The sequence below is a fragment of the Oryctolagus cuniculus genome, chromosome 1 (genome assembly GCF_051225735.1).
Source record: "Oryctolagus cuniculus isolate XC-2025 breed Fujian yellow rabbit chromosome 1, ASM5122573v1, whole genome shotgun sequence".
Lineage (NCBI taxonomy): Eukaryota > Metazoa > Chordata > Mammalia > Lagomorpha > Leporidae > Oryctolagus > Oryctolagus cuniculus.
The window spans coordinates 209,358,127-209,378,776 of NC_142867.1; the positions used below are offsets into that span (position 1 = coordinate 209,358,127).

At 36.8% G+C, this 20,650-nt stretch overlaps 1 protein-coding gene across 6 annotated transcripts in view; it reads left to right on the forward strand.

Annotated features, from left to right (window-relative positions):
- The window catches only part of SLC44A1 (solute carrier family 44 member 1), a 227,171-nt gene that overhangs the window by 121,399 nt on the left and 85,122 nt on the right, over positions 1-20,650 (forward strand). For all 6 annotated transcript variants that reach the window (XM_051855994.3, XM_051855997.3, XM_051855996.3 and 3 more), the window contains 7 exons: positions 4,252-4,421; positions 6,387-6,476; positions 13,865-14,004; positions 15,710-15,896; positions 16,814-16,979; positions 17,582-17,738; positions 20,070-20,153. In XM_051855994.3, coding sequence (XP_051711954.2) covers positions 4,252-4,421; positions 6,387-6,476; positions 13,865-14,004; positions 15,710-15,896; positions 16,814-16,979; positions 17,582-17,738; positions 20,070-20,153 — 994 coding nt within the window. The remainder of the gene's footprint in view (positions 1-4,251; positions 4,422-6,386; positions 6,477-13,864; positions 14,005-15,709; positions 15,897-16,813; positions 16,980-17,581; positions 17,739-20,069; positions 20,154-20,650) is intronic.

Below are 20,650 nucleotides of genomic sequence, written 5' to 3' on the forward strand. Positions count from 1 at the left end.
ATGGACAGTGTATTTGCCAGGGTAAGATACAATTTGCCAATGAGTGGCTAATTTTTAAAAATCTTTAGAAGACTCATAATAATCTCATTTATTCCATCTTGACTAATGTTTCAATAATGTGAAACAGCATCAGTTCCTAATGAGACTACATTGACTTCTTAAAGATTCAGTATTCTGGAGCTGGGGTTGTGGTGCAGTGGATTAAGTCAGAGTCTCAGCTGCTCCACTTCCCATCCAGCTCCAGGCTAATGGCCCTGGAAAGGAAGCAGAAGATGGCCCAAGTGCTTGGGCCCCTGCCACTCACATCAGACCTGGATAGAGTCCCAGACTTTAGGCTTCAGCTTAGACCAGTCCTGGCTTTTGGTCATTTGGTCATTTTGGCTTGTGGTCATTTGGGTAATGAACCAATGGATAGAAAATCAGTCAATCTCTTTCTTTTCTCTCTCTCTCTCTCTCTCTCTCTCTCTCTCTCTCACACTCTGCCTTTCAAAGAAATCAATAGATAAATCTTTAAAAAGAAGAGATTCAATATTCTGTGGGCTTTGAAAGAAAAACTTACTGTAAATAGGATACTTTATGCTTGTCTGATTAAGAAGTAGAGATGGTCATTTAGATGAGACTACTCTAAAGTAGAAATGGTTTCATATGAGTATTTTTCAGATATGTAAAATCAATTTAACTTGTCTTAAGTTTATTATATCAAATGGGATTTGAGTAGTAAAATATATCAGACACAGCATTTTAATATCTGAATACTTAGTTTTTTTTAAATAGGAAAATAATCCAAGCATCAAAAGCTTATGGCTGATAGGTTGTTCTTATTTGGGGAGGACTGGAAAAATGAATGACATACAAGGGAATCTGGTTTATTTATGTTAAAATGAATAATTTTGTTTTTGAGTAATATTCCACATATTATCTCCTTTTATTTGCTTGCTATTCCTCCTCTTCATTATGACTAAGAGCAGATTTTGAACTATCTGCTAAACAGTGTAGTTAATCAGCTTGTGCTAATTATATACCTTTAAATTTAAAGCTGTCAGGATTTTTTTTAACTGACATAGATTGAGGTATGTGTAAAAGATTGTTGTTATTTTGCTCTAATTCTTTGAAGTAGACTCTCCAAATGGACAAGTGTTTATATACAGTATAAAAATGATTTGCAGGCTGGCGCCATGGCTCACTAGGCTAATCCTCCGCCTAGCGGCGCCGGCACACCGGGTTCTAGTCCCGGTCGGGGCGCCGGATTCTGTCCCGGTTGCCCCTCTTCCAGGCCAGCCCTCTGCTGTGGCCAGGGAGTGCAGTGGAGGATGGCCCAGGTGCTTGGGCCCTGCACCCCATGGGAGACCAGGAAAAGCACCTGGCTCCTGGCTCCTGCCATCGGATCAGCGCGGTGCGCCGGCCGCGGCGGCCATTGGAGGGTGAACCAACGGCAAAAGGAAGACCTTTCTCTCTGTCTCTCTCTCTCACTGTCCACTCTGCCTGTAAAAAAAAAAAAAAAAATGATTTGCAAGGTTAAATTAAGAGCAGATATTACTCAGCATTTTCTTGTAAATAAAAATGAACAATCAAAATTTTGAGAGAAGTCTTTCCTTTTCAAGTTATCTATATTCATCCTAAGTTTAGAAAGTAGAAAAACACTAATAATACTGGGTATAGTGTTACCATAAAAGTTAGAATCATTGATTTACAGGTGGGCCATTTGCTGTTGCTGCTGCTGCTGCTGCTAATCTGAAGAGACAGAGTACTTATTTTTACCCTTTTAACTAACAGATGGGGAAATTGAGAAAAAAAGAGAGTGACATGGCTATCTGATGTTAGGAGAATTTGGGGTTTTACAATTATTTAACGGGAAAAAAGGAAATAAAGAAGCAGGGCCAAGAAAATTAATAGGTACTAAAAACTGTAAGAAAGACATCAGGAGGATGGCTCCATGGCATAGTAGGTTAAGCCTCGTCCTGTAGTGCAGGCATCCCATAGAGGCGCTGGTTGAGTCCCAGATGCTCCACTTCTGATCCAGCTTCCGGCTAATGGCCTGGGAGAGCAGTGGAAGGTGGCCCAAGTGCTTGGTCCCCTGCACCAGCATGGAAGACCTGGAAGAAACTCCTGGCTCCTGGCTTCAGATGGCTCCAGCCATCTGGGGGAGTGAACCAGTGGATGGAAGACCTCTCTTCTCTCTCTCTCCCTCTTTCTGTAACTCTGCCTCTCAAATAAGTCTTTAAAAAATAAAAAAAGACATCAGTATCCTTCAGGTGAATTTATTTTAACAGGGGTTACTTGAGAAATGATGGGATAAATAGAGAACATAACAATGTAGGTAATCATGGAGCAGAGAGGATTTTTGTTTTGAAAGATAAAGAACCAGGCTTTAGTTAAAAATCTGGTTAGAAAAGTCTTTAGTCAAAGACATTAATTTGGCAAAGACCACCTCAGAAAAAAAGCTGTAGGTCATAAAGCCAGTTAAAGGTTTCTGTTCCAAATCTTCCTCCATGAACTCAGAAACCTGTAGTTAATCTTTTTTTTGATTCTTGTAGTATTCCCAGCAAAATTTTCATCAAAGAATGACTTGTATCACTGTAATTCAAACATTACACAGAATACTCTGGATTTCTGTAATTTCTAAGAAAATACCCATTTTTGGCATTTAACGTCACTAATACCACTTTGAAGGTATAAGCAAATACAGGGACAGCAGGAAAATATTTTAAAATGAACATCCATATCATAATGTCATTATCATTTTTTGATACATCTTACTGAAGCATAACTAAGGTAAGGCTAGATCTTTTAAAAAGTGTATTTTATTATTCCATGAAGTTGAACAGTGTGGCTTGTGTTGCTTTTTGTTACTACCATTGGTGCTCATTTACTAACAGTTAAGGAAAACTGATACATGGTTCACACATATTCTTATTTGAAAAGGAATATTCTTATCACTTTTTGAGGAAGAAAAGATAGTACTTTGCATTAAGTCATACAAAGTTGTTATGCTAAAATTAGAAACCTTGGCATTTGATGCCCAGTCATGTGATCCTGTCCACTAATTGCTCCGTAAGACAGTGTCAGCTAAGAATGAGAACAGATTTATAACATTCCAGTCAAAAATGTTGTGTTATAGCTGACACTGATAATCCTACAACCCAGTTCCAAAAATATGGGATTCATGTTAGTGATGGCTAAATTTTAACTTCTGTACATTCAAGTGTGTATTTATGTGTGTACATACATATAGGCTTTCTTGGAATCCACCACATCACAGTTGAAGGCATATTCATAGTCCTTTGTTTAAAATTCTCACATCAGTTAGATATACTTCCCAAAGTTGAAGCGAAACCACATCATAACCAGATTCATGTCACAGTTAAACATAGCTGTGTTCCTTCACAAGTAAAAGCTACAGTCTATAGAAGACTGAAATAAATTATTAAATAACCAATTATTTTACTCTTTTCTGGACATATAATTTGGATTAACATATAAAAAACTGACAATTCCATGGCCCTAATAAGTCATATTTTTCACTTTTTTATATTATTTTAATATTTTCATTCTCATGTATAATCTTTTCTACATGAATGTTCTTATTACATTGAGTATAAATTTCCCCCTGGTATTAATATTACACTACAAGCATATCTGCATACTGTTACGGCTATGCTTTCAAACCGCTGTATATTATGTTGTATGTTGATGCCTTGGCATGACTTGTTTATGTGAGAGGTATAAAGCTCAAACCCTAAACATCTTTATCAATCTGAGCTTTTGTATGCTGTTCTGTTAGAGGAAACCTTTCATTAATGGTGGCACATTTTGAGTAAAAGCATGTATGTTTTTTATTTTCTAATTGCTTATGGCAAAAGTTCATTTTTAGTTAAATGAAATATATGTTTGTAAGCTTTGTCATCTGCCCCTGACTGGTAGATATGCAGGCAGAGGAGATTAAGTGTCTGGTTTTGCTTTGGTAGTTCTGTGTGTGTGTGTGTGTGTGTGTATTTCTTTCCAGAAGGGGAGGGTAATGTCTTCTGTTGGAACATGCACTCCACCCTGTTTGATAAAGCTTGTGGTAAGATTCGCATCACTACCCATGACAGCCATCTTCATAGCATTAAGCACCCAGCTCTTAGCTCCCATAATGATGTGTGGAGGGTGGAGTGTATTGCAGCCATATTCACCTTCATTTGTGTGTTTGATGTGGCATTTATATTAAGTAGGAGTAATTTTTTTTCTGATTTTTTTTTCTTGTGTCACCAGTGCACCTATTCCATTCTTCCATCGCTGTGCTCCTGTGAACATTTCCTGCTATGCCAAGTTTGCAGAGGCCCTGATCACCTTTGTCAGTGACAATAGTGTCTTACACAGGCTGATTAGTGGAGTAATGACCAGCAAAGAAATTATATTGGGACTTTGCTTGTTATCACTAGGTAATTGTTTTTCTCATTATTAGCTATCGCATAGTACTACAGTAGAAGACTGTTCTTTTAGCCAAAATATGAATACAATTGGGGATACTTGTAAAATGTTTAATTTCCCTTAGCCAAAATAATTGTTTCAGATTATATATAATTAAAAATATGTACATATAAAAATGTATATATGTATATATATCTGAAACTCATTTCTGTTCTTTTCTCTTTCGTTGGAGAAACTGTGATTACTGAGTCTATAACTACTTTTAATACGATAGCAAGGAGACTTCTTTTAATGAATCAACAATCCCTCTGTTTTTAGTTATGATTCTAGAAGATGTGTTTACTTATTAAAGAGACCGCGTATTCTCTTATTTATTCCTATCTCAGAACGTAGATTTCTGATGGATTCTTTTTGAAGTATGTAATCTTTTCATTGCTACAGTTCATACTATCACTATACTGCTGGAAAAATTGGAAATCTCCACTCGTTAGCCACTGAATTTTCTAGTCAATGAGTAGAAAATATAATAAAGTACAGATTAAATATAATAAAGTACAGATTTTATTTTCAAGATGAAAACTCTCTGTACTATTCTAAAACTATACTTTTGTATAGCCACGTCAGAATTTATGGGCCTTCTTATTTGAGAGAAGTAAACTATGATAGGAACCAAACAACTATTTCATTAACTAAGTAAGATGAATATTTATGCCAGTTGACAACAGTTATAGTCATTGAGAAGATACAAGCCGTATTTCTATCTTTCCTGTCATTAGAGAGTATTTTCTTTTTGCTTAGGTAGTACTTGACTCAATTGAAATAATGCTGTCCATATGAAAATCTAACTCTGTGATATTTGAAAGGCTCCCATCTGTTTTTGGTTCCTGTGAATTTATTGCAAAAGTGAGTACCTTAATAATGTTACCTAAACACAGATCCCAACCATGTATTTGGCTTTGCAAATGGCCCAAAGAAATGTGACTATTAGTCTGGCTTTTTATAAAAATTATTTTGTTTCAGTTAGCTAAATACCTTACCCAAAAATAAAGCATAAACCTTAAAAGTAATGGTTATAATGTTGCTAAGCCATTGGAACTCCATTTTTTATTAGAATGATTTCCTTTGGAAACTCAAAAATGTAAGATAAACCCAAAAGATTTTGGTTCATTTATTTGTGTAATGAGCCTTTAGATAATTAAAGATTTGTAAGTTATGATTTCAGAAATGGATTTCCCATGCAGAGGTTAAATCCTCCTTCTTTGAGGTTTACTCTGAGGATTTTAGCACATTGGGATTTTACTTTGCTTCAGTTTAAGAAAGGGTTTCTCACAGTTGGGACCCTTAGTCCAAGTTGAGAAATTAGGTTGGAGGAATTTGGCCTCACTAGGCTTCAAAAGAGTATTATTATTCTGAGGACACAGACCATCCTTTGAAGGTCCTAAGGAGAAACAAATAGAAAAACATAAAATGCCATCTAGTTTGACTGCCCTTCAGAGGAGTTGGCCCTAAAATGCACAATTACTCAAGGAAGCGTAGCACCTAACTTAACCGATCTCTGTCTACATGTGGTAATTTTTCTTGTCACCAACATGACATACCATTCTCTACACTTTGTGTGTTGGCACGTGTGTTTGCATGTCTGATGTCTTACTTGTGGTGAATCCACAACAGTCTTGTGCTGTTTTTGAGTCACCATGTGCATTTGCATGTATGCTTTTCTGTAGTTTATAAACCCACATAGTGAAGTGACTTTGGTTGTAAGTGATGTTATTGAAGTGTTACAAGTAGCAATGTGAAAATGCAAAAAGAGCCAGTTTCCTTTCTTACCTGAGATGTGGTCATGAGCTAGTCAATAGCAACAAATTATTTCCCTGGCAAGAAGCACCAATTTAAAGAATTTATATTTTCCTATGTTTTCAAATAATAATCTACATGTTTTGGAGTAACATTCATGTTCTCTATTATCTTCCCTGCAGTTCTCTCCATGATTTTGATGGTGATAATCAGGTATATATCAAGAGTACTTGTGTGGATCTTAACAATTCTGGTCATACTGGGTTCCCTTGGTAAGCCATTTCTTTGTTTTCATGAATACATAACTAAATCATGGTGGATGACAGAAACATAAAGAATTTCTACTTTTAATATACTCTTTCTTCTCTTTAAAGGAGAATGTTTTTGCCTTAAAATTTTTATAATTATAGTTATCTACGTCTCTGTATTTCACCCTTGTTAGTATTTGAAGTCTAAACCTTATTTTTATACAGACAGATAGATGTATATTATTTAGTTAAAATTTTAAAGCTGAATAGTGTTTAGTAATGAAATCTGTTCCCATTTACAATGTATTTATAATCCTAACTGCTGCGTTTGGTCTTACTACTGTCATTTGCTTTATGTTTCCCTAATATTTATTCTTCTTTGTTTTTATTTCTCTATATTTGTTTTGTGGACTATTTTCTTTCTTTATAATTTAACTACTTTCACTCTTGGTTGGATAGTGTATGTTATATTTTTGCTTCTACAGTTGGTAACCTATGCATTTTTAGAAATATTATTTAATCTAGAATTCTATGATTATTAAAGGCTGAAAATAAATAATAGGTGTTGAGTTTTAATCTAACTCCTTTAAATTTATCTTAAGCTTTCTTCCTTTCATCTCTGTCTCACTTTTACTCGTTCCCACTACTTAGCCCTTATTAAATAATCTGAGATTTTTCAGGTTATTATTAAAATTAAGATATTTTCATGTACTGTATATTTTTAACTATTTATTCATGCCTTGAAAAGTTTCATAATTAATCTTACATTAAGTTTATATTATCCTAAACTAGTTTTAGTAGAAACTACTGGTCCTTTTCCTGTAAGACTTCACTCTTGAGTTCTTAATTTCAATTCATCTTTATATGTCAGTTTGTCTTTATATGTGAATTCAGGTGATTTATTTATGAAAGATTCAGGGGCTATATATTTTCTTAGTTCTTACATATCTGAAATTGTTTTTGTTTTCATGTGTGAGTCTTGGATTAAATGATTATAAAATTTTTCAACAATAGTCTCTTGTGATGGTTGTTTATTATTTCAGAGAACTCAGAAACCAGTATAAACTTTGTTTGTTACCCATAACCTGTTTCATCTACCTACATGTTTATATAATTAACATGCTTTTGTAATTTAAAATTTTGGGGTAATTTTGAATCTTAAGTATTCACCTGTGATCTTTTTTGAAGGGGAAATCTTTTTAACTCTGAAATTTTTTTATTTATTTCTATATTTGATTTTTCTGTTCTTATGCCTATCTCTCCCACCCCTTTTCTTCTGCTGTCATCTTCTGAGTTGTTATTTTAATTTTTTGGTTATTTTTTCCTTATCATTCAGGACTAGCTCTTCTTTTATGATTTGTGAAGCAATATTTATAACTGTACTAAATGATATGACATTCATATAACTTTTTTTACCCTCTTTCTCTATATATATATGTGTATGCATTCAAATATATAAATATATATGACTATATATATATACACACACACACACAACCACAAATAAGAGAAAACATATGATATTTGTCTTTTTAGGTCTGGCTAATTTCACATAGCATAATGATCTCCAGTTGTATCCATTTTGTGGTAGATGTCAGAATTTCACTCTGTTTTATGGCTGAGTAATATTCTATCATGTATTTATACATATATTGTTAGTAGTAGTAGTAGTAGTATATACATTTTCTTTATCCAGTCTCTTAAGTTTATTTCCATATCGCTGATACAGTTTTTCTAGTAGTGGTTTTGTACTTATTACCTATGATGAGGAAATTAATTTTACTATTCCAGTTGCATTCTATTTGTAATTCTTCCTGCTCTCAACAGTTTTTTTTTTGTTTTTTGTTTTTTGTTTTTTGTTTTTTGACAGGCAGAGTGGACAGTGAGAGAGAGAGACAGAGAGAAAGGTCTTCCTTTGCCGTTGGTTCACCCTCCAATGGCCGCCGCGGCCAGCGCACTGTGGCCGGCGCACCGCGCTGATCCGATGGCAGGAGCCAGGAGCCAGGTGCTTTTCCTGGTCTCCCATGGGGTGCAGGGCCCAAGCACTTGGGCCATCCTCCACTGTACTCCCTGGCCACAGCAGAGAGCTGGCCTGGAAGAGGGGCAACCGGGACAGAATCCGGTGCCCCAACCGGGACTAGAACCCGGTGTGCCGGCGCCGCTAGGTGGAGGATTAGCCTAGTGAGCCACAGTGCTGGCCTCTCAACAATTTTTCTTTTCATTTCCATGTATAGCTTTAGTATCTTAATTTTTTGTGTGGACAGATAGTTTTTATAAGGAATCTATATTCAGAAAACAGCTTTGCCACTTACTCCGGTTTATATTTGAATGATACTTAATTTTCCCAAAATTTCCATTTTATCATTTGTAATGTAGAGTTCATAATAAGCACTTAAATATGGTGACCAAATTATGTCACATCTGTAAAGGAATTCACATTGTTTCTAGCAAAAAAAAAAAAAGATTGGTTTTGTTTTACCTTGTTATCTTTGATTTGAGGTTTACAAACTTCACACATTTTATATATACAAATTTAGGGACATAATGATTCTTCCTACCCTACCCACCTTCCAACCCACACTCCCACCCTTCTTTTTCTCCCTCTCCTGTTCCCCTTCTTATTTTTTACCAAGATCTATTTTCAGTTAACATTATACACATGAGATTAATGCTACACAAAGTAAAGACTTCAACAAATAGTATGCAAAAGAAAAAAAAAACTGTTCCTCAACAGTCATCACATCTCAGAGTGTCAAATTCACTTCTATAAATTACCTTTTGGGTACTCTGTTAGTTACCCAAGATAGGAGAAAACATATGGTATTTGTCTTTTGGATGCTGGCTTATTTCACTAATTATAATGTTTTCCATTTGCATCCATTTTGTTGCAAATGACAAGATTTCATTTTTTTTATTGTTGTGTAGTATTCTATGGTGTACATAAACCATAAATTCTTCATTTAATCTTCAGTTGAAAGACATCTCAGTTGATTCCATATCTTAGCTATTGTGAATTGAGCTGTAATAAACATGGGAGTACAAATAACTCTTTCCTATGCTGATTTCATTTCCTTTGGATAAATTGCCCAAGAGTGGGATGGCTGGGTCATGTGATAGGTCTATATTCAGATTTCTTCTATTTTTAATTTTTAAAATTTATTTGAAAGGCAGATATACAGAGAAACAGAGGAAGAGAGAAAGTCTTCCATCCCTTGGTTGTCTCCTCAAATGGCCACAATGGCCAGAGCTAGGCTGATACAAAGCTAAGAGCCAGGAGCTCCTTCTGGGTGTCCCACATGGGTGCAGGGACCTAAGGACTTGGGCCATCTTCTACCACTCTCCCAGGACAAAGCAGAGAGCTGGATTGGGAGTGGAGCAACCAAGACTCAAACCAGCTTCCATAAAGGATGCTGGTACTGCAGGCTTACTGCTACACCACAGCGCCAGCCCCTGTATTCAGATTTTTGAGGTATCTCCATACTGTCTTCCACAGTGGATGTACTAGTTTACATTCCCACCAACAATGGATTAGAGTACCTTTTCCCCCACATCTTCGCCAGCATTTGTTGTTTGTTGACTTCTTTTTTTTTATTTATTTAATGAATGCATTTTTACATAGATAGAACTCTAGGAATATAGTGGTTCTTTCCCCCATGCTCCCCACCCCGCTCCCATCCCACCTCCCATTCCCTCTCCCATCTCCTTCTTCATTATGGATCATTTTTAGTATTTCTTGTATACAGAGGACCAACTCTATGCTAATCATAGATTTCAGTTTGTTGACTTCTGTATGAAAGCTATTCTAACTGGGATGAGGTGAAACCTCATTGTGGTTTTGATTTGCATTTCTCTGATGGCTAGTGACCCTGAACATTTTTTCATGTATCTTTTGGCCATTTAGATTTCCTCTTTTGAAAATTGCCTGCTTAAATCCTTTACCTAATTTGTTGTTAATGTGATATATTATATTTTATCGATTTGCAAATGTTGAACCATCCCTGCATACCAGGATATAAATCCTACTTGGTCCAGGTGATTGATTTTTCTGATGGATTTCACTGACTAGTAATTTTTTTAAGGATTTTTGCATCTGTGTTCATCAGGGATATTAATCTGTAGTTCTCTTTCTCTATTGTATCTTTTCCAGGTTTAGGAATTAAGGTGACGTTGGCTTCATAGAAAGAATTTGTGAGGATTTCCTCCCTTTCAGTTGTTTTGAACAGCTTGAGAAGAATTGTAGTTAGTTCTTTTTTAAATGTCTGGTAGAATTCAGCAGTGAGTCTGTCTGTTCCTGGGCTTTTCCTTGTTGGGAGTGCCTTTATTACTGATTCAATTTCTGTCTTGGTTATGGGTCTTTTTAGGTTTTCTGCATTTTCATGGCTCAATTTAGGTAGGTTGTATGTGTTCAGGAATCTGTGTATTTCTTCTAGGTTTCCTGGATTATTGGCATACTGCTCTTTTTAGTAATTTCTGATGATTCTTTTTATTTCTGTGGTGTTTGTTTTTATATTTCCTTGTTCATCTCTAATTTTATTGATTTGGGTCTTCTCTCTTTTTTTGGTTAGTTGGGCCAATTATATATCAATTTTGTTTATTTTTTTTTTAAAAAAACAGCTCTTCATTTCGCTGATCTTTTGTATTGTTTTTTTATTTCAATTGTGTTTATTTCTTCTCCAATTTTAATTATTTCTCTTCTCAATGGGCCATCAAAGAAGGAGGTACCTTTCTCTGAAGGGAGGAGAGAACTTCCACTTTGACTCTGACCTTGTCTAAATAAGATCAAAGTCAGCGAACTCAAAAGGCTTCCATAGCCTTGGAAACTCATGACTAGAGCCTAGGGAGATTACTGACGCCATAAACAAGAGTGTCAAATTGTTAAGTCAACAACAGGAGTCACTGTGTACTTACTCCTCATTTGGGATCTCTGTCCTTAATGTGTTGTCCAATGAGAATTAATGCTATTAACTAGTACTGAAACAGTATTTTACACTTTATGTTCTGTGTGGGTGCAAACTGATGAAATCTTTACTTAATATATACTAAATCGATCTTCTGTATATAAAGATAATTGAAAATGAATCTTGATGAAGAATGGAATGGGAGAGGGAGCAGGAGATGGGAGGGGTACGGGTGGGAGGGAATTTATGGGGGGGAAAGCCATTGTAATCCATAAACTGTACTTTGGAAATTTATATTTGCTAAATAAAAGTTTAAAAAAAATTTAAAAAATTATTTCTCTTCTCCTGCTAAATTTGCATTTGTTTTGTTGTTTTTCTAAGTCATTGAGACGCATTGCTAGCTCATTTGTTTGGTGCCTTTCTAATTTCTTGATGTAGGTACCAATTGCTATAAACTTTCCTCTTAACACTGTTTTTGCTGTATCCCATAAGTTTTGATATGTTGTATTTTCATCTTCATTCCTTTCTAGACATTTTTTTAATTTCTCTTTTGATTTCTTCTATGACCCACTGTTCATCAGGAGCATGTTGTTCAGTCTACATGTATTTGCATATGTTCTAGAGATTCTTGAATTATTGATTTCTAGCTTCATGCCATTGTAGTCAGAGAACATGCATGGTATGATTTCGATTTTTTGGAATTTTCTAGCAAAACTTTGAATTATGTCTACTGTAGCTTTTGTGAACAGTGTCCTCCTTGATGTCATCATTGTTATACCATCTATTTTCTTTGAGCTTCAGCTTTTCTCTGGTGACTTTTTGTTGCTGTTTGTAGAGACAATATTTTCTTTCATTTCGGACATTTGACACATTTTTCCAACCTTTTTCTTGTACCCTTGAAATTTCAAAGGGAAGTCTTTCCCTTCCTCTAGATATTTTTCATAAACTCCTAGTTGGTTTGATTTGTTTGCTTAGCTTCAACAGAACTATACTTGGTCTTTGCCAACAAATAGAGTATGATATTTCCTTTTGACCCCATTCACTGTTTACTTGAATGCAGATGGAGGTCAGGTTGATGTGCATAGGTTTTAACTTAGTGGGTTTTTTTTAAAATCTCCTATGCATTTATATTATCTACGTATCTGGCTATATATGCACAACTCTACCCTGAATATTCCATTTCCTTCCTGTAGCCAGTAAGACCTTCTAGTATGGTCTGGTCCCCAGTTCTCCTCTTCCCACATCTCTTCTCACTTTTCCCTCTTGCTCACTGCTATAGCTACAGTGTTCTCCTTTTTCTCAACTAGGTATGGTTCCACTTTGGGATTTTAGGAATTTTCATAGATCACTGTATCTCAGTCTTTGATTCTTGTGCTCAGATATCATCTCACTAGGAAGGCCTTCTTTACCCATCCTATAAAATTTCAGTGCTCTCCCAGCCTAAGCACTCTATCCATCTTACCAAGGTATTTTTTTCCTTGATCTCTTGTTATATTTTTTGTTTGTTTCTTCATTACTGTCTAAGGTCCATAAATAGTGAGAATAGGGACTTGTTTTTGCTTATTGCTCTATCCTCAGCTAGAATAATAAATGCCATAGGCACTCAAAATGTTTGCTGAATGGCCGGCGCCGCGGCTCACTAGGCTAATCCTCCGCCTTGCGTCACCAGCACACCAGGTTCTAGTCCCGGTTGGGGCGCTGGATTCTGTCCCGGTTGCCCCTCTTCCAGGCCAGCCCTCTGCTGTGGCCAGGGAGTGCAGTGGAGGATGGCCCAAGTGCTTGGGCCCTGCACCCCATGGGAGACCAGGATAAGCACCTGGCTCCTGCCTTTGGATTAGTGCGGTGCACCGGCCACAGCGCGCCGGCCGCGGTGGCCATTGGAGGGTGAACCAACAGCAAAAGGAAGACCTTTCTCTCTGTCTCTCTCTCTCTCACTGTCCACTCTGCCTGTCAAAAAAAAAAAAAAAAAAAAGTTTGCTGAATGGATCAAGTCAAGGTATATAATCCAGCTCTCTTAAATGGAGGTATGTTTGCCTCTCTCTTCAGTCTGATTCTCTGAATCTCTAAACCAACGTTGGAGATAAAAATGTTCATCCTAGTGCCACCACTGTCAGGATTTCTGTCGTTTTCCCACCTTGAGTCTTTTGATCTTCATTTATGCATTGTATAAATCAGCTGCAGGACTGTGTCAAAGCTAGGCACTGGAGTTACCAATTTCTCTCAGATTATCAGTTTTTAATGGCTCTGGCTCAGCTTCGTAATCAATTATCCATACATTTTATGGAAGTTTATTTGCTACATGGAAAGGCTGGAAAGTGCTTACTGTTGGAGTTGATAATGGAGTGTTTGGGGCTTCCCTAATACTGACAAAAAGTCACAGGTACACACCTCCCTGCTGAATGGATTGTTGCTGCATTATTGCTGCCTGTGCTGATGTGTAGTCCAGAAATTAAGAATTTATGTTATCTATTTTTATGTGCTCAGTATTGCAAAATAATTGCTTTTTGTCTCCAGGTGGCACAGGTGTACTGTGGTGGCTATATGCAAAGCAAAGAAGGTCTCCGAAGGAAACAGTTATTCCTGAACAGCTTCAGATAGCTGAAGACAATCTTCGGGCCCTCCTCATCTATGCCATTTCAGCCACAGTATTCACAGTGAGTACAGGCTCAAATTATCTTTCAGTCTTGTGTTTTCATTGATGAAGCAGAAATTCATCCCTCTAGCTTTTGAATTCTTAACCCTGCTATACATTAGATAAAATCTCTGTCCCACAGTGTACTAAACACTAAAAATGTCTTCTGAAGGCTACCCAAATTGGTGAGTGCATTTGATGCAGCATTTTGTTTTATCTTCTCTGCTTTTTGAAAGATTTTCTCATAGAATAGTTAGATTATTATTGCTAATAAGAACATATTTCTTGGTACTTCTTTGGAAACAGGTCTCTTAACTATCCAAAGTATGTTAAGAAATATATCAATCTGGGGCCAGCATTGTGGCATAATGAGTTAAGCCTCTGCCTGCAGTACTGGTAACCCGTATGGGCACCAGTTTGAGTCCCGGCTGCTCCACTTCCAATCCAGCTCTCTGATATTGCCTAGGAAAGCAGTAGTAGATGGCCCAGTACCCAGATGGTCCCTGTACCCACATGGGACACCCAGAAGAAGCTCCTGGCTCCTGGCTTTGGATCAGCCCAGCTCCAGCCATTGCAGCCATTTAGGGAGTGAACCAGTGGAGGAAAGATCTTCCTCTCTCTCTCCTGCCTCTGCCTCTCTGTAACACTGCCTTTCAAATAAATAAATAAATCTTTTTTAAAAAATAGATAAAAAAGAAAAGGAAAGGAAATATATCCTTTAGTTGTTTCTAATTATTTTCCTCATTTTTCTTTCAAACATTTTAACATTGTGCATTATTTTTTAAATATTGGTAAGATTCTCTGCTCAGGGCATTTCTAGGAACAATTGCAAACTTCTTATTAAGAATGAAAAACAAAAAACAAGCCATAAAATTATTGATGCCAAAAGATATTTGCCAGGTATTATTCTAAAAATGTTTAATAATCATGCTATTGTAATATGAGAATTGACTACAAATTCTCTCCCCAAACTGTGCTCTATATGTTGTGTGTGAGCATGGGGGCATATTGCTGAAATCTATGATTAGCACAGAGTTGGTCCTCTGTATATAAAATCATGCTAAAAATGATCCATAATGAAGAAAAATATGGGAGAGGAAATGGGAGGTGGGATGGGAGCGGGGTGGGGAGCATGGGGGAAAGAACCACTATATTCCTAAAGTTGTATCTATGTAAAAATGCATTCATTAAATAAAAAAATCATGCTATAAGTATAATTTGCTATGGTAGGTGCTGAGCATAGAGTGGGGACAGAGAGGAAGCAGAGGGTGAATCTGCCATAGATTCCCCCACCCCCAAAGAGATCTTGTCCCATACGGGAGATGAGATACCAATAAATATTTCCCAAGCTTTTATGATGATGGAATGCTTTCTTCTCACCCGTTTCCAGAATGGCAAGTATTTATATATTCAAATAGTCTCATCCCAACTTATAAATAACCTATTTTGATTCATAATGAGTGGTGAAGGAAAAGTATAAGAATTCTAGGATGTGTTAATAAATTGAGACATCCTTTTATGTTTACTTCAACGGACACCTAATATACATGTGAAAACTGTAGCTACTGCAAGAGAGTTATGAACTCATAAAGTATTTTTGGAATTCAGAGACAATACTTCCAGGTTTGGGGATGAAACATTATGTTTAACATTTCTACCATTTGTAGTTTCTGATGTCACTATTTAGAACAGTAACTGAAACCTTTCTCTCCATTTTTCCCATGCAGGTTATCTTGTTCCTGATAATGTTGGTTATGCGCAAACGTGTTGCTCTCACCATTGCCTTGTTCCATGTGGCTGGCAAGGTCTTTATTCACTTGCCACTGCTGGTCTTCCAACCCTTTTGGACTTTCTTTGCTCTTGTTTTGTTTTGGGTATATTGGATCATGACACTTCTTTTTCTTGGCACTACCGGTAAGAAAATGTGTTCCTTGTTTCTCTTGGTGATAAATCTGACTTGCATTCAAATATTTTAAAACAGCAGATATAATTCTTCAGACATTGGTAGATGGAGGTCCAGTAGCTATCAAACCTAACAGTAGTAATGAGTCTTCAATGTCCCACTCCCTCGTAATATGGATCTAGACCAGGAAAAACTTGAAATTGCATCCTAATTTTGAGATGATCAAAGATTTGAAGTGTGTTCCTATACTGACTCCGACATTCGGATTCATTTCAAGATGAAGTAATGAATGTGATGTCAGTCTGCAGTTACCTCAAACCCCAGTTAGAACCAAGGATCCAGTTGCTTCCTGGAGTTTTTCTAGTTTGGAAATGACCTGAACCTCACCAACTCTCCTAGAGAGGATAGAGTTCACAGTTACATTCTCACAGCGGCTTGTAGCCCTATTCAGTATCAAAGGGTAAGCCTAGATGGAATTAACCATGAGGAGAAGTGTAAGGATAGTAAACTTATGTATACCTTCTGTCCATTTAAGCAGAGTCTCTGATTGAATGTAATGTTAACTTGTGTTCTTTGCTAATGATTTAGATCTGTAATTATCAAATAAATAGCACCTGAAAAAACTATTGAAGTATTTGAAAATCCATGGCTAAGCTAAATAATGTAATAAGAACTTTATTCAAATAGAACAACTTCTAAAAGATTTATATACTGCCTCTGAGGAGATCAAAATGTGTAATTGTACACTGTTTCATTTCACAACTTTTTAAGTGGATTTTTTGGCCCTTAATGAAATAGCACTAAGATCATAAAGTTTGTGGTTTGGGCATAGGGATCTGTGATTGAAAATTAGACTACTCTTATGATAGCTGTTTTTCTCGGTTTGTACTTTATGTGCTTCTTTTTTCCCTTCTTGGTATTTTCCTAGGCAGTGCTGTTCAGAATGATCAAGGCTTTGTGGAGTTCAAAATTTCTGGGCCTCTGCAGTACATGTGGTGGTACCATGTGGTGGGCCTGATTTGGATCAGTGAATTTATTCTAGCATGTCAGCAGATGACTGTGGCAGGAGCTGTGGTAACATATTACTTTACTAGGTGAGAGTTTGTACTTGTCAGAACACTCAAGTTCTTGTAAGTGATTGTGCAGAGAGGCAGGGAAGGGAATGAACCTGAGGCTGGTAAGAGTTTCATTTCTTTAAGAAAATAATCGACAAGGTGTTACTGTTGAGAATTCTAGAAGTAGAAAAATGGAAAATTACTATTTTATTCTTTATACTTCAGTTGTCTCAAAAAACTTATCAGAATAGCAGTTTAAGATACGACTTAAATTGTATTTAGTAGGGACCTTTGCTTTATGTATATGCCCATCGAATGGCCACCAGCCTTTTTAATTTCTTTGGATCAACAGAAAAGTGTTATGAGTCACCATTGCGAACTTCAGAACTAAACGTTAAAAGCTCTTGGCCTGATGGTTTGTTATTATAATGAGTTGCTAGATCTAGATTAAATATCTTTTAGCTTCTAGTTTCTGATTGTACCCTAACTCTCCAAGTATTCATTACATATGACTTTGACATTCTGTCGTGATAAGAATAATAATAAACTAAATATTTCACTGTATTAACTCTAAAGCATACTTGTATTTCCATCCTGGTATAGGCTTTTTCTTAATGATCTTTTTGATCATTTTTAAATAGAGATAAAAGGAATTTACCATTTACACCTATTTTGGCATCAGTGAATCGCCTTATTCGTTATCACCTCGGGACTGTGGCGAAAGGATCTTTCATTATCACATTAGTGAAAATTCCACGGATGATCCTCATGTACATTCACAGTCAACTCAAAGGAAAGGTAAGGGAAATGCTTTTCAGAACTCCCTCCCTATAGGCATATTCCAAATGCACTTGTACATACAGTCAGGTACCCAATGATGTGAAATGCAAAATGGTGAATGTTTTCCTCAAACTCTTTACAAAAAATTAGAATCCGGTTCTTCTTCCTTGCCTCCCACTCATGCACCCTACATACTCTGGCAAATCGGATCTAATCACTGGTTGCCATAAGTGTCCCTCTGTGTTGACTCACATACCTTCCTCCTTACAACCTTTTCTTTTCTTTCCTTCTCTTTTCTTTTCCTTTTCTTTTCTTTTCTTTTTTTGCCTTGTATGGTAACCATTTGACAATAATTTCAATTTTTAAAATTTTTAATTAGCTTGTAACAGATTCAGTGTGATTAGTAGACACAATTCTAAGAACATAATGCTATTCCCTTCCTCCTTCCCTCCCCCTCTCCTTCCCACCCCTTTACCTTCTCCTTTTGTTTCTTTTTTGGTTTTTTAGTTTTTGAGATACCATTTTTTTTTTTTTTGACAGGCAGAGTGGACAGTGAGAGAGAGACAGAGAGAAAGGTCTTCCTTTGCCGTTGGTTCACCCTCCAATGGCCGCCGCGGCCGGCGCGCTGCGGCCGGCACACCGCGCTGATCCGATCGCAGGAGCCAGGAGCCAGGTGCTTTTCCTGGTCTCCCATGGGGTGCAGGGCCCAAGCACCTGGGCCATCCTCCACTGCACTCCCTGGCCACAGCAGAGGGCTGGCCTGGAAGGGGGGCAACCGGGACAGAATCCGGCGCCCCGACTGGGACTAGAACCCGGTGTGCCGGCGCCGCAAGGCGGAGGATTAGCCTAGTGAGCCACGGCGCCGGCCGAGATACCATATTTTAAAATTACATTATAGTAAAAAGGCTTAATATTTCACCAAATAAGAAGTTTAACAAGTAAAAAAGCAAAAAGACTCTATGTTAGTGAGAATACAGACAATGGCTATAAACAATACTTAAATGGAAAATGATCATTTAACCCATTTGCAGTAAATTTGAAAGTAACCACAGATCATTAAAGCTATAGTAGTATAGCATTCTTAACCATTGGTTTGACAAAGTTATAAAACAATGCTTTACAAAACTATATTTGCAGCAATATTGATACACACAGACATTTGTTTTTTTTCCTTTCTTTTCTGTGTATTTGTTAAATTTTAGCTGCTATATATGTGGGAGAATATGCAGTATTTGTCTTTCTGGGTCTGGCTTATTTCACTCAATATGATGTCCCCCAGTTGCTTCCATTTTGCTGCAAATGGTAGAATTTCATTCTTTTTTATACTAGCACTGTTCACGGTAGCCAAAATTTGGAACCAGCATAGGTATCCATCATCAGATGAATGGATAGAGAAAATGTGGTAGATATAAACAGTGGAATATTATTCTCTATCCTTTTTTAAAAAAAATTTGTTTTTCATTGACACATAATAATTGTGCTTATTTATAAAGTGCAGTGTGATGTTTTGATATATATATATAATGTGTAATGATCAAATCAAGGTATTTAACATTTCCATCACTTCATACATTTATCATATATTTGTGGTAGAATAATTCAAAGTTATCTGTGCTATCTACTTTGAACTGTTCAGGATAGCATTATTAACCATAACCTCCCTGCTGTGCAATAGAACACTAGAACTTGGTCCTCTTATCTAGCAGAAACTTTATACCCATTGACTGACTCTACCAAAAGAGAACATGGGGAAATGCTCCATGACATTGCTCTGGGCAAAGATTTTTTGCATAAGACCCCAGAAGTACAGGGATAAGTGTGATTACATCAAACTAAAAACCTTTGAGCCCTGCAAAGCAAACAACTAACAGAGTGAAAAAACAACTTATAAAATGGGAGAAAATATTTTTATAGTATGCATCTTATAAGGGGCTAACGTGCAGAACATTTAAGGAATTCCCTGCCCTTGACTGTAGATGTAGCATGCCTTTCAACATATTTTAGCTCAAATGCCAAAACAGAAACCTTTCCTGATTCCTGCTGTCTTTCACACCATGTTAATGCTCTACTTTCCTCTTGGAACCCATACCCTATTTCAGTTCTAACCTATTTTATATTTAGCATTTTTCTGTCTTACTAGATTGTAATTTTTCCTAGTTGGTTTTTATATGTAATACCTCATTGTATCTTACATGTAAGAGGTACTAAATAAATATGGAATTGACTGAGAAGGAAAGGTACGGAGACTTTGAAGCAGCGTTGTGTTTTGAAATTTTTATTTTTCTAATGTTTGAAGTTTTTGATATGAATTAATTTTTTTTAATTATCTAACTTTTTTATTCTGTCCAGGAAAATGCTTGTGCACGATGTGTGCTGAAGTCTTGCATTTGTTGCCTTTGGTGTCTTGAAAAGTGCCTAAATTATTTAAATCAGGTAAGTAAATTTTAGGTAAATCTGACATTCACTTTCAAAGATAGGTTTCTTGTTTTTTCTCCCAAGATAAAATTGAATTTAATTGAAAGATATTATGTTTTACTTGGGTTATTATACATTATCCCTTGATCTTAAGTATGTCTGTTTCAGTCACATTTTTTAAATGAATATATGTTCTTCCCAAGGCTCATGGTTATTTTTACCACATGGATAAAACCTCATTAGGGTCCACATTTCAAGAAAGACATTTACTCTTGCCAGCACCGCGGCTCACTAGGCTAATCCTCCGCCTTGTGGCGCCAGCACACCGGGTTCTAGTCCCGGTCGGGGTGCCGGATTCTTTCCCGGTTGCCCCTCTTCCAGGCCAGCTCTCTGCTGTGGCCAGGGAGTGCAGTGGAGGATGGCCCAAGTACTTGGGTCCTGCACCCCATGGGAGACCAGGATAAGTACCTGGCTCCTGGCTTTGGATCAGCGTGGTGCGCCGGCCGTGGCGGCCA